Below are 13,016 nucleotides of genomic sequence, written 5' to 3'. Positions count from 1 at the left end.
TTTAATTGAAGTCCAGTTGGTTCCCTTGGAAACCACCTGATGTTCGAAAAATGAGCCGTAAGTAAAAACAGACGGGGGTTCAGAGAAATATGTTAAAGGAGAAAATCCTGTGGAAGCTCACATGCGGTTTGCAATGTCCTTTTTCCTGAGAAAATCGTTAGAGGACCAAACCGTAACGCAAGCAAAAATCAATAGAGACTGTTCAAATATATCAGACACACTGAGCTGCTGCGTCATATCATCTGGGAGTTATAAGGAAGTACTTGACTTTTTTCCATCAAAGTCGGATTATCCACATATTCATGACATGTTTGGGTATGATTATACGCATGAGTGGTGTTATTTGTACATGGCGCTGTATTGCTACCAGTGGGGAAAAAGATGTGGCTCAGTATCTCGTTTCAAAGAGAAACTTTTATTGTTGCAATGAGGCATTTTTGTCATTATCACCACATATTTTAATGAAGCATTTTTTTTTCATTATTATGACGTGACATCATCTCTCATTACATTTGTCTCTGTAACAACATTTTCTTGTTTCTAGTTCCGATTGTAAATACAGTTTTCTTGTAATTTTTGTTTACTTATTCTGATCCTTTTTATTGCTTGTTTTCCCTAATATAATAATATCAACTAAACATTTGTTAATCCAATCCAATCCATGTTTTTTTTTTCAATGAATCCACTCTGAAAGTTTTTGTCTGCCACTTACCAAGACAGCCATATCTTAGAGTGAGAAGCAGATCATGCTATAATGATGTATCTTAACTCACTCTGATGAAAAATGTGCCATGTTACAAGATAATTTGATATGTCATAACAAGAACAGATGCCAATTTCAAAGCTTTAACAAAAACAAACATCCTGTTATGACGAGAAAACGTTCAACACAAGTGATACCGAGACTTTTTCTCTCCACCTTGGCAGCAACACACTGCTGTAAATTTTTTAAAAGGAACCTCTCGGGGGTAAACATTTAAACTGCTGGAGAGTACGAAACCCTTTCGCTACGTTCTCTTAGTTTATGTCTTTGATCAACATTTCAGAGCTGCACTCTACCCACATAAAACTCCAGACTTGTGATATAGCAGTGCCCTTCCTACCCATCTGAGGTTTTCTCTGAAAAAATATGCATACCCAAATTTACACAGTGCATATATCAGTGCATATACTATATTGTGTTTTGTTGTTATTAATGCCATCATTATTGAGTTTAAAGGCATATTTGTGAGAGAGGACATTTCAATCAAGAGTTAAAAAAAAACATGTGGCAATGGGAACCTTAGGGTTATACTTTTATCCATGTCATTTTTCTATCAATCAATTAATCATTCAATATATAGCACCTTTCAAACAAATCAAATGGCAATTCAAAGTGCTCTCCAAGTTATTGAGAGATTGAGAGACTAATGCGATCCAAAACGACTATAATAATGCTAATAATAATTTAAATACATAATTATACTTAATTGTGCCTCACTCAGACATTCATTTTTTCTTTGACTGTTTTTTGTGTGCAGGCACAGGCCAGATTAGGTCTCTCAGTCACCAACAGTATCAACAACAGACAGCATGCAGCTCATAGGTCGAGGTCACAGTGCCCATTCTTCTGCCTGTTTTTCCCTCTGCGCCACAGTTTGTTTTTGTGACTGCTCTATATGCAGCGTAGATCACTAGGTTTTATACAGAAAAAGAGAGAAAGAAACGCAGCCTGTCCATGAGCAGAGAGCCAACACTGTGAAATACGACTGCGGGATTCAATTTATCTTTAGGAGGAATGTTCAAGATAGATGAGGACGCGCTGTAAAGTCAATAAAGTGGATTTGTGTGTGTGTGCATGTGCATATACGTGCATGTGTGTGTGTCAAAGAAAGAAAGAAAGGAAGAGAGAGAGAGAGAGGGGAGTGGCTTTGTATTAGGAATACAAATGAGGGGACTATTAGGTGAGGAAATTCAACTTGAGATGCCAGGGTGAAGATTGAAACAGCCGTGCTGCACAGATTGGGACTGAGAAAAAAATCCATGAGGAAAAGCAGAGCAGAAGATGGCTTGATGCGATGTGAGAGAGCAATGAGCAAATGAGAGAGTGAATATCGGCTGACTGGAAACAAGAAAGAGAGAAGAAGTGAAAAAAAACTAAAAAGGAGAATGAGAGACAAAGAGAGAGCTCATTGTTAGATCAACCCTGATTTTTTTTTTTTTTTTTTTTTTTTTTTTACAACAACAGCCAAGCTGTCAAGGCTCACAGTTTTGGTTGGAAAATAATGAATTAATCACAGCAGCATCAGAATCATGCACAGCACATGGCAATGTTGTTGATGCAGAACCTATGAATATTTCATAGCCTCTGTTTTGGCACTGGGGATGTTGCCGTCTCTCACTTTGTCACAAGTGCTTGAATTCAGAGCTGTGAGGGCAACACCGGGTGCCAGTAGCCTAAAAGTGTAGACTGGATTTGAACGTCTACGCAGGAGACCAACTGGGCAAGCCTGCAAGAGGAGAGAGAATGAGTAACACTCCACCTTACCTCAACCATTATTACTTTGCAACTGTGTGATTGAATGAGTTTGAAGCAGGGAGCTGCTGAGCACAAATCTACTTGTGTTACAAATGCAGGGTTTGAAAAATAAGACCTTTAATCATTTGAATTTTGCGTGACTTGCAATGACTTCAACCTTTAATCATTTGAATTTTGCGTGACTTGCAATGACTCTTTGTCTTGATTTGTGGGGTGGCATTTCCCACTCTAAACCTATAGTGTATGAGGTGGAGTGTTTAATAGTGCATAATGGTTTAAATAAAACATTTCTTACCAACCTGCAGTGGTGAGTCAGAACCTCCTGCTCCCTGCGGTTTTGGACTGCACACACTTCTGTCTGGTGGTTTGCATGCATGAAAGGTCTGCACGGTCTTGGGAGGATGGTTGATGAGTTCCCTGTGCTGTGCTGGTGGGTAGGTAGACATTTTACTAATCCCTGAGGGGGAACTGCATGGTTACAGCAGCCACACAGACACAGACAAATAAGCAAGCTGCTGGTTATGATATGTGACACTGTCTGGAAGACCCTCTCATTACCTGATAGATTACCAACCATTAAGGTGTTAATAAGTGTTATTAAGAGCACATTTTAAAAATATTTTCTGCATCACGTATTGCCAATAAACCCGCGACTGAATTTAATTGACTTTATCTCCATGAGGATACACCATTCCATTTAGAAAACAACTCACAAAGATGAAATTCAATCATGAAAAAAGTAAGATTATTGATGAATAACATATAGGGTTCTTCAGTAGAGGGTGACTGACAGCTCCTGCAGCGGCGACGGCAGTGGTAAGAGGAGTATATGTGTTTCACCTCTGACTGGCATGCACGTTGACCATTTACAGCTGTATTTCCATTATGGGAAAGGCACATTTTCTTTATGATCAAAGCGCTTGCACAGAGGGTTGCCATGCCCACTGCAGCGAGGGCTGAACAGAGCATGAGTAATAGGCCAGACACACCACAGAGACAGCTGTGTGAACCTGATGAAAACACCCTGCAACTTATTTTTTATTCTAATCAGACAGATGGATAGATAGCATTCGGCAAGCATTTGGATAGTATGAGCATGAGGGGCAAATGAGCCTGGAGTTAATTTTAAAAAATATCTAGGATCAATATTTGATTTGCAAAAAAAGAAAAACGTTGCTTTTATGCAATACCCATGTGAGATTGGTGATCCATCCTTTGATTTCAAACATTAATAACTTCTTCTGAGGAACTCCGTGCCTAAATGCAGCCTGTTGCCCATCAATGCATTAAAGTGGGATTTCATATAGGATAGACTCCTGTCCTGCTCATACTTTTGGTTCAATGCTACCAGACACAAACTCAGATCCGATGGCCAGGCCATGAGCTTGCTGCCAAAAACCATACCAGTCCTGCCAAGCTGATATGCCAACTGAACCGATGATGAACTGGTGAAAATTAGAGATGGACTGCAGCAAAAGTGGCTCGTGGTGAAAATGCAATGAATTTTGTCTGGCGGACCAACTCAGAGTGCGAGCTTTGACTAAAATGAATCACAGCGTTGTCTTATTTGTTTACTGATCAGAAACAGCACATGGCAAGAAACTATTTCACGGCTGTCAAAATGGCTCGCTCGCTTAATGTATATTGATGCAGGCAGCCTTAAGTATCAAAGCCACTGGATTCAGTGAAGTGTTACTATACATGCTAGCTGGGTGCTGATAAAGCTGGTAATACATAAAGTGGTACACTGATTGAAACGTATATTCAATTTTTTTTTTTTAATCATCCTAATGCAGATGATGTGGTGTCATCAGGAAATAAATGGATAAACTGCTCTCTGAAAATTTAAGTAATCCATTACTGTTGATTAAATAAGTCAGTTGAGCAGAGATTCATAAAAGGTTGAAAAGAGGGGACTTAACAATAGTGCTCTTAAAGATGTTTAAAAAGCATTCCCCGTCTGCAGTGCCTCACACACAGACTTCCTCTCCGAGTCTCACATTTTCAGTCATGTAATTTAAATATCATTAGTCTTGCTCCAGTGCATTGTTTACCCTCTTTTCCACTGCCAGCCCCCAACTCCATTAAAACGGTAAATGCTTTAGCCCTTTAGATATAAGCTTCCTTATCATTCAGATGGTAGGTGGATGAGGACCGTTAAGCAGCACCATTCACTCAGCCAGGAATATTTGCCAACGTATCACCGACACAAGAGATGGAAGCCAGCTTTTGCAGTTGATTGGCCAGTGTATGGCGGCTGCTTGTGTTATTATTTTAGCATTTCTAAATGGAAATTGAGTGGATGACACATATTCTAGATGAACTTATTATTACATGCAACACCTAAGGGGATGACGCCAATAGACTGTGTGTGATGCAGAAGGTGCTTGGGTCCAGTCATGCCCCAGTTTCCTGATGTTCCTGATAAATTATCGGAGGAAAAAAAATCTGCTGTAGTTCCTTTTTACAAACAATATGGTTAGGGTTCTTGAACAATGATTTTCATTTGTTGATAATTCCAAGGTTTATCTGCACACTGTTAAAACATCCATCTTGTTATGTCAGTTGGCGGGATTTAAAATCCCACATTCTTTAAGCAAGTGAAAAATATAGCTTAACCTCTCTATGATTAAATGTTTTAATTTTCTCTACTTTACTGTCAACTTTAAGTGTCTTTGTTGGTCAAAAGCACACAGAGTACCTTAATTTGGGTATGTTATGTTCAGCCTTGCTTTCAGAAATTGGGGATGCTGGTGAAAAGATTAAGGTTCCTCGCCACACACACACACACACCCATTCACTCACCCACAGGCATTAAAATATAAAGCTCCATCATCAATGCACCGCCACAGTCACAGCATGTAATTACATAACTGCATTAGCATCAATTTGCTACTACGTGATGGTGTGCTGGACCTCATTACCATGTGCCTAGATGATTAAATTCATCTTCATCTTGACAGAATTTAAGGGTCAGTCCGCAGACTCAGTTACAGCCAACAACATAATAGCTCTAAAATGCATTTGTCTCAACCACAGCGGTTAATGGAGCCCCATTGAGTTGGGCTCCTCTTCAGAGGGCAGGTATTTGCACGGATATTCAGACAAAACTGGTACAGCATCCTCTTGATTAGTCATTGTTTTGGCTCTTCTTTGCTGGGCTTGAGGCCTACACATCTCAGCTTGTGCACATCTCAGACCCTTTGGACCCATGAACTCGTGTTAATCCATCCACAGACGTAGGCAGTTGATATGCTGCCAATAAAAGTTGGTGGTGTTTCAGTCGAGTCTGTAAGTGCTATTGCAAGAATGACCTCATGGTGGCAGAAGGCTATGTCTACACTAAGCTGTATAAAACCTGAAAACACTGTTTTGATGCTTCAACCACACTACACTCCACAAGTGTTTTCAGAGTCTGTGTTCCAACAGCCATTGACACTGAAATGACTGAAATGCATAAAGGAATGGTAAACCTGGTTAAAACAGGGTCCTTCTGAGCAACATTTCAACCAGCAGACACAAGTGAATGGAGAAAATACAGTTTATTAAAGTAGATAAAGGATGATAAGGCTTGATTATAATTTTTTTGACAGTTAGATGCTATACATATGCATACTTACTACAGTCTGCCTGGCTGAGCTTTTGCTAAAGCTCCATTATTTTTGAGCACGATCTTCATCATCCACCAAGATCTCAGAGTTTCCATAAGTCAATAACCATAAAAACATTGAGTTCTGGGGGCTGCATTTTCAGGGCTAGGTGGACCTCAGTACTGAGAATAGCCAGCTCATTCACTAAGGATGGAATATTGGTGGATGGCTGATCATAGTGATCAACTTCGTTTGCGCATCATGGACAACCACTAGCAGCAAAAATCTGTGGAATGAGCAAGATGCAGGTAGCTGAAACTATTTGTAAAAGTGTGTGGAGATTGAATCAGCTTTGCAGGAGAAATAAGGTCTAATTGCAAGATTGGCCTGAAGGTGGCGTTATGGAGGACAGCAGACAGTGTGTCTCCTGAATGCAACTCTGTGGCATCAAAAGCACCAGTTGTTCCAGCACCACACCTTTGAATGGTATGATGCCTCATTTCCTGTCACTGAAATCAATTGAATTATAATTTTCTTGATTCTACCTTTTTTCAAGATATTGGCCCTTAACTGCCTCTTGAAATTCCCGAAACAACTGAGATTCTCTTGTACTATTTTTCAAGCAAAATAAGTCAAGGCTGAACATGACACTAAATAGCTTTTTTTGCAGTGTACACTTCTGCATACCAAATGATGAGCTCCAAGTAAAATCTGATCATAATCAACAGACAAATTATACATCCACCTTAAAAAGACATGTAGTCTTGCACTGATTTTTATATAAGTAAAAAGAAATTAACAAAAAGAGAGACAATCAATATAAATCCCCCTTTTTCAAGAATTGTACTCAATCAGATGACATTTTATATTATGTTATCCAATATTTGAAGATGCTGGCACTTTGTTTTTGCAATGGAAACAAGTAAAATCTTGTCATCCCGGATTTATACCGTAGATTTGTTCACTTTCTTTAGGCAACAGTTCCAGATATTTTTTTTACAGTGTAATCTTGGCACCCCGGGTAGATGCCAGTGCGCCAACAGTGCAGGATGCTGGATGGTGGCAGTGATGCGCACTAAGCAGCTCGCCAAAAAGGCAGCTGCTGCTTTCCACGGCTCACACGGGGATGGATGGAGATTTTGCGTAACGGCAAAGCGAATTTGCTCACTCTTTTCCCCCCGGAATACCTCACTTCTGAATTCCTGAGAAAGAATACAATGTTTGTGGGAGTTCTTCGTTAGATTCATTGTAAAAAAAAAAAAAAAAAAAATGTGGGTTTTTTTCCAGCAACGCAACGATATTTCATGTACCTGTAGATCTGCAGCTTGGTGCTTTGGAAACTTTTGGCCAGTTGACATCATTCATCCTGTTTTTGCACTGTGAGCTTCTTTGACGTTGTGCGTTTCCATTTAGGTGCATCAGTTCAGTCTGAGATGTCCGACTTCCACAACCAGAGCCAAGCCAGCGCTCGTCGCAGCGACTACGTGTGGCAATATGAATATTATGACGATGAGGAGCCCGTGTCGTTTGAGGGTCTCAAAGCGCATAGATGTAAGATAAAATATCACTGTGTGAATGATCATGCCTGGTGTGATTATTGTCCTTTACTGTATTTTTTTAGTTTCCAATTGCATTTTCTCTTTGTTTATGAGCCTTTGCGTGTCTCTGTGTGCGTTTGAACAGTTATTCATCACCTGTGTGTGCGTACATGCATGCGGTTGCGTGTGCGTGTGTTTGTGTGTCTGACAGCTGATTAAATAAGTTGCTCTTCACCTTTTTTATGACGAGCGCCAATTAATTTTGATCTCTGCACCTTGAGCGTTTGCACTTCCTCGCATTGTTTTGTGCTGCCTGAATCTTCAATAAGCAAATTGCCTGACTCACGTGAGGCTTCCTGTACTTGAGTTCCTCAGATGGATATATGCATGCCATGTGATTATGTTTTTGACCAAATGTGGTCAAGTAGGCTAGATAAGACATCACTCTCTGCAGTCGAGTTTTAGATGCCATGTAGACTACCTTTTCAGTGTTTTGCTGTTAGAGGCAGGGAGAGGACCCCTGAGAGAAGACAGAGAAAATGACAAGGAAAGATCAAAGTGTGAGAGAAAGATGGATTTAACTATGAGAGTGGTGTATTACAACAAGATCTCTCTGTCACATTGCAGACTCCATCGTCATCGGCTTCTGGGTTGGACTCGCCGTGTTCGTCATCTTCATGTTTTTTGTTCTCACGCTGCTGACAAAAACAGGAGCCCCACATCAAGAGTGAGTCTCTGTCATAGTACAGCCCACGCTCCTGTCTCTCTTCCACTAAATGTCCTATCACCCGGGTTTGGGAGGGGAGGGGAGGGTGCTATTTCTGACACAAAGCTTCAGCGTTGCTTCTCATCTTGTGAAAGATCCATGCAGTGCAGTTGAACTCATTCAGGGAAAAAAGTTTTATATTGATTTGTAACACAATGAAAATCAATTTAATTTTTCGGGTTTTTTGATGGTTTGGTGGCACTAAACTGGTAGGAATAAAACCCTGAGTTAATTGAAAATTGTGTCAGATAACCAGATATCCAATGTTGGAACTGTATCTGACATCATTTACATCATAGGAAGTAGACTGAGGTACAGAGGTGGAGCAGGCAGAGGTACATAATGATTTGAGTATCTTCTATCTATCTATTTAAAGACCAGCTCACCCAAAATACAAAAAAAAGATATTTTACTACTTATCCCTGATGCAATATATCCATCCAGATAGCTGCTGAGTGATTTGGTGAGATTTCCAGTTTGCCGCAGGTTTACCTGTCTCCCAGCACCCTGGGACTGGGCCGGACGGGGATTCATTTGTGGAGCTCAAACCGTCGAAGAACACTGTCATACTTTATCCGTTTGCACCAAATTAATACATACTTGGTGTGGATAGTTACAGTTTGCCAGCTTCCCTTCAGTTCCCAAGGAAACTGTTTGCCTGTTTTGGGAAATAGCTGTTGCTGTTGAGCATAAGCTCCACAAATAAATCCATGCAGCCCCATTGTTTTTTTGTTTTTTTTTTGGGGGGGGGGGGGGTTGAAACAGGGAAGATCATGGAAGACTGGGCAAATCACCAAATGACACACAAATTATCTTGATGGATAAAGTTGCACTAGGGTTAAGTGGGAAAATTTTTTTGTTGTTGTATTTTGGCGGAGCTGTTCCTTTAACAGGTCCTTAGTGAAATGATACCATGAAATGAAAAAATGAAATCTTCATTGCACTGGACTGTTTTGTTGGGTTGAAGTTAAATTCGATTTGGATGCGAGCCTCATGAGCAATGGTGCCTTGCCACCTTGAGGGAAGATCAACAGTGGGAAAAGGAGAAAGCAATTTGTTGGATTGCCAGGAAAGGTAAACAATTTCCACAGCTGTCCACAGTCCTGTATTTACCTCCCACCCCGACCCTCCCACCCCCGATTGCCTGATGTTGTTTCGAGACCAGTCGCACACAACGGTAGAAATGATGAAAAAGCGGAGGGCAAAGAGGAAAACTTTGCTGCTATTCATACAAAAAAATCCAAACTATCCCATGGCTGTTCATTTCAATCAGGCAGGACATGGAGGCACCTCTTCCTTGAAAGCAGTTGCCCTAGACGTCATACTGAAAAAATAAATAAATAAATAAATAAAAGAGGTGGCAACCGACTGAAAAAAAAAACCTCCTCCAACGAGAAACATCTTGGATTTTCACATTAAAGGCCACTAAGTCTCCTGGACTGAATCATTTTCATCATTTTCTGCCATTTCTCTATTATCATTTGTTTTCCAATGTACTTCTATCTCATTATCCCTAGTCGTCAGAGGTTAATGGGAAAACCACATTAGCTATCTGTACATTATACATACTGGGCATTCAGTAACCACTATTTTTTATCATTATTTACTCAAGCATAAGGTGCTTTGTGATCTGGCATTTTGGATAGGTCTACCTATCCTTTATATATGCTACAAATTTGCTATGAATTTTGTATACTTGCTTGAGTTCTGTTACTTTACAACAAATCAGATGAGTAATTGTTAAATTTGCCTGTGCCAAAGCACTTATAGTACAGCATCTTGATGTTTCATTGTACAAATATATGTAGATATTTAGATATGTATTTCCTTGCTGGATTTCTGTAAGTACAATTAAATTATTATTTTTTTATTATCATTGTTCTGATTATGAATTTTGTTGGGCTCAAGCAAACACTTCCACTTATTGTTTGTGCTTTACTGTAATTTTCCTTGGCTATTAATGTATATATGGGGGCTAAGGTATTGGGTTGGCGCCCTCTTGTGACGAGGTACAAAGCCCTTGACTGTGATTATGTGTTTTTTCAGACCCTGAGGAAGATTGAGAGTCGATAAGCGTTGGTCTGCTTAGTCGCCTTGTTCTAGCTATTAAGTAACTAATTTGCTTCATTCAAAGATGGAGCGCCTTCGTTTTTTTTTCCACGGTTGTCTGCATTACTTATAGATTGATATCCAGCAAGACGTCCAGGATTTTGTTTCTAAATGGACCTTTACCTGCTGTAAGAGCACCTGTTGTATGCGCCACCAGAGCCTTGTAGCACTCATTCTTGAAGATTTTAAGGTTTTTAGTGACATTTAGGGCCATTATGTTGTTTGAAGTCCTTTATACTTTCAACTTCCATTGTCTTCTTCCTTGTTTTTTTTTTTTTATTGACAGAAACCCTGAACATGCTGAGAAGCACCATCGACCAGGGAGCTGTCTGGCAGACAATGGCAGTCCCCAGGACGAAAACGAAAGAGCCTTCTCGCGCCCTTTGTTACCTGAGTCCCGCTCATTTTTCCACTTCTACATCAGCGAGGAGGAGCAGGGTCAGGGGAAGTGCAAAGCAGAAGACCAGGGAGGTGGGGCCATCCAAGGCCAGCGGGCCCGCAACAGGCTTGGAGGTGTCAGCTCCTCTGGGATGGAGGAGATGGAAGAAGAAGGAGAGGAATCAGAGGAGCGCCAGCCTCTCCAGGGACTAGTGGATGAAGGCAAGTCAGACAGAGAGAGTGCCTTCCTGTCCCACTTCAACATCCCTAACTTTGTGAACTTGGAGCATAGTTCCACGCTGGGAGAAGACGATCTGCTCCTCTGTGAGCCATCCGCCATGCTGGGCAGCCAGTCCCGCTCTCAGGATGCCCATCGCAACATTAACTGAGGCTCTGCCTGCAGGGAGACAACAGGCATTGGCCCCTTTTAATGTAGCAACACACAAAAAGGAATATATTCTCCTTTGTTGTTTTAGGTTTCAAGAGGAATGTGCCCATTTCTGAAATGACAAGGCCCTTTATACCTTCTGTTAGATACAGTATCTACCTGCCTTTTGACATCACCCTGGAGTCTTTTTTTTTTTTTTTTTTTTTTTTTTTGATCAAGCATGCATTGTGATTAATAAAAAAAAAAGAAGACACAAAAGATGTCACAGAGCTTCTTATTGGGGAAAATTTACCGCAATTAGCTGCCATTTCCTCCCATTTCATCGCTCGAGATAAAATTGCCTCACAAATGGAGCCATTTACTTTGAGATCTGAGCTCCTCTGAACTGGGCTCAGTTGCACATGGCAGAGATGACTTCCCACACAGATATTAAGTGTGAGAGGGCAACGGAGTCATCAGATATGAGATGCTTTTAAGAACTGGTTCTGCTATCACCACTGTGTTTGACAAAGAGAAGATTATCTCTAGTATAAAACATGGGTCTAAATTAAAGAGCTTTGTTCCTAAATGTAATGTTTTTACAGAAGTAGGTAGGCCGAGAACTTGGTTGGCACAATTATGACACTTTTATCGACATTATCCTCCAATTTTTAGAAACTTTAATGGTCAACATCTGGTCATTATTATTTTTTTGTTTTGTTTTGTTTTTTTTTTTTTGTTGCCAGAAATGAATCTAGGCCAGACTGTTTTTAGAAATGAACCCAAATGGATGAGGTGTTGCAGTATGTGCACGCATTTGTTTACAATGGTTATCAAATGAGATTATATTCCCAATTTCTTCTTTAACCTGTGCCAACGTTAACAACAATAAATAAGAACAAATAATGTCTACATCTTTGGTATTTTCTCACACTTTTTCCCTCTTTTTTTACTGTGGCAAATAAATTCTCAGTAATGTAATGAATATTTAGGGAGAGGATTAGATCGATATCACTGCTGTATCTGCCTCATTTTTCAGCAATAATCCTGGATTACTGCTAAGATTTGATGTGACAGACAATGCTAATTAGCCTATATGTGTGCATACTGAGATTATGTAATATTGCTTACCTCAAGGAACATGCGGAACCTCTGTGCTCATCTTTATTCATGATTCACTTTTAGGTCAAAACAAATTACATTTACTTTGAGCAAGGCCAGGTGATAATTATGCAAGGGAACATTATCAAGCAATATTGCCAGTTGTCAGCAATTGCTCAAGCTATATTTGGCTAAGAGAAGGGTGTGCTGGGAATGGCAGAGAGTCTATCAGCATGAACGCAACTCTAATGAGCCCAAATCAGTCACTCAGATTGAGACAAACAGCCTATTAATCCTTTTCTTGAGGTGCCAAGGAAGGTAATTTTTCAAACACCCAATCCCCCATCCTACGCTGATATATCTAATGTTCTCTAGAAACTCAGTTGTGCCACAGCAGAACAAATGTGATTAGTTGGTTCCTAAAAAAAACAGTGCGCAAGGGAGGGCTTTTACAATTTAGCCAATGTTCTTTTCTCTGGAGCAAGCTCACGACGAAGAGACTGGCATTGTTTTCGTGCTTAATTATGTTTATGTGTCGTCACATTATTATATAATGAGCAATGCGTTGTTTTGAGTGGAATGTGTAAGACGGTTTAATATGTAAAGGGGAAAATGTGGGTGATACTTGTGAGTTTTGTGATAGTTGCTA

At 40.2% G+C, this 13,016-nt stretch overlaps 1 protein-coding gene across 2 annotated transcripts; it reads left to right on the top strand.

The window, feature by feature from the left end:
* Positions 1 to 7,541: 7,541 nt before the first annotated feature.
* LOC115356320 (melanocortin-2 receptor accessory protein 2A-like) lies at positions 7,542 to 11,459 on the top strand. Of its 2 annotated transcripts, XM_030047438.1 has the most exons (4): positions 7,542 to 7,659; positions 8,274 to 8,373; positions 10,808 to 10,992; positions 11,074 to 11,459. In XM_030047438.1, exons 1-4 carry the CDS (start codon positions 7,542 to 7,544, stop codon positions 11,286 to 11,288), a joined length of 618 nt encoding a protein of 205 aa, XP_029903298.1. In that variant the 3' UTR covers positions 11,289 to 11,459. The 2 variants fall into 2 exon arrangements, with proteins under 2 accessions (XP_029903298.1, XP_029903297.1); XM_030047437.1 differs by having other exon boundaries at positions 10,808 to 11,459.
* The last annotated feature ends 1,557 nt before the right edge of the window (positions 11,460 to 13,016 follow it).

Source organism: Myripristis murdjan, chromosome 24 (genome assembly GCF_902150065.1).
Source record: "Myripristis murdjan chromosome 24, fMyrMur1.1, whole genome shotgun sequence".
NCBI lineage: Eukaryota > Metazoa > Chordata > Actinopteri > Holocentriformes > Holocentridae > Myripristis > Myripristis murdjan.
Note: the sequence above shows the minus strand (reverse complement) of the source record. Positions and strands in the feature narration are given on the sequence as shown.

Coding starts and splice junctions, on each gene's coding strand:
- LOC115356320 (XM_030047437.1), top strand. CDS start 7,542: ATGTCCGACTTCCACAACCAGAGCCAAGCCAGCGCTCGTCGCAGCGAC. Junction 7,660..8,273: donor GGGTCTCAAAGCGCATAGAT/GTAAGATAAAAT, acceptor GTCACATTGCAG/ACTCCATCGTCATCGGCTTC. Junction 8,374..10,807: donor ACAGGAGCCCCACATCAAGA/GTGAGTCTCTGT, acceptor TTTTATTGACAG/AAACCCTGAACATGCTGAGA.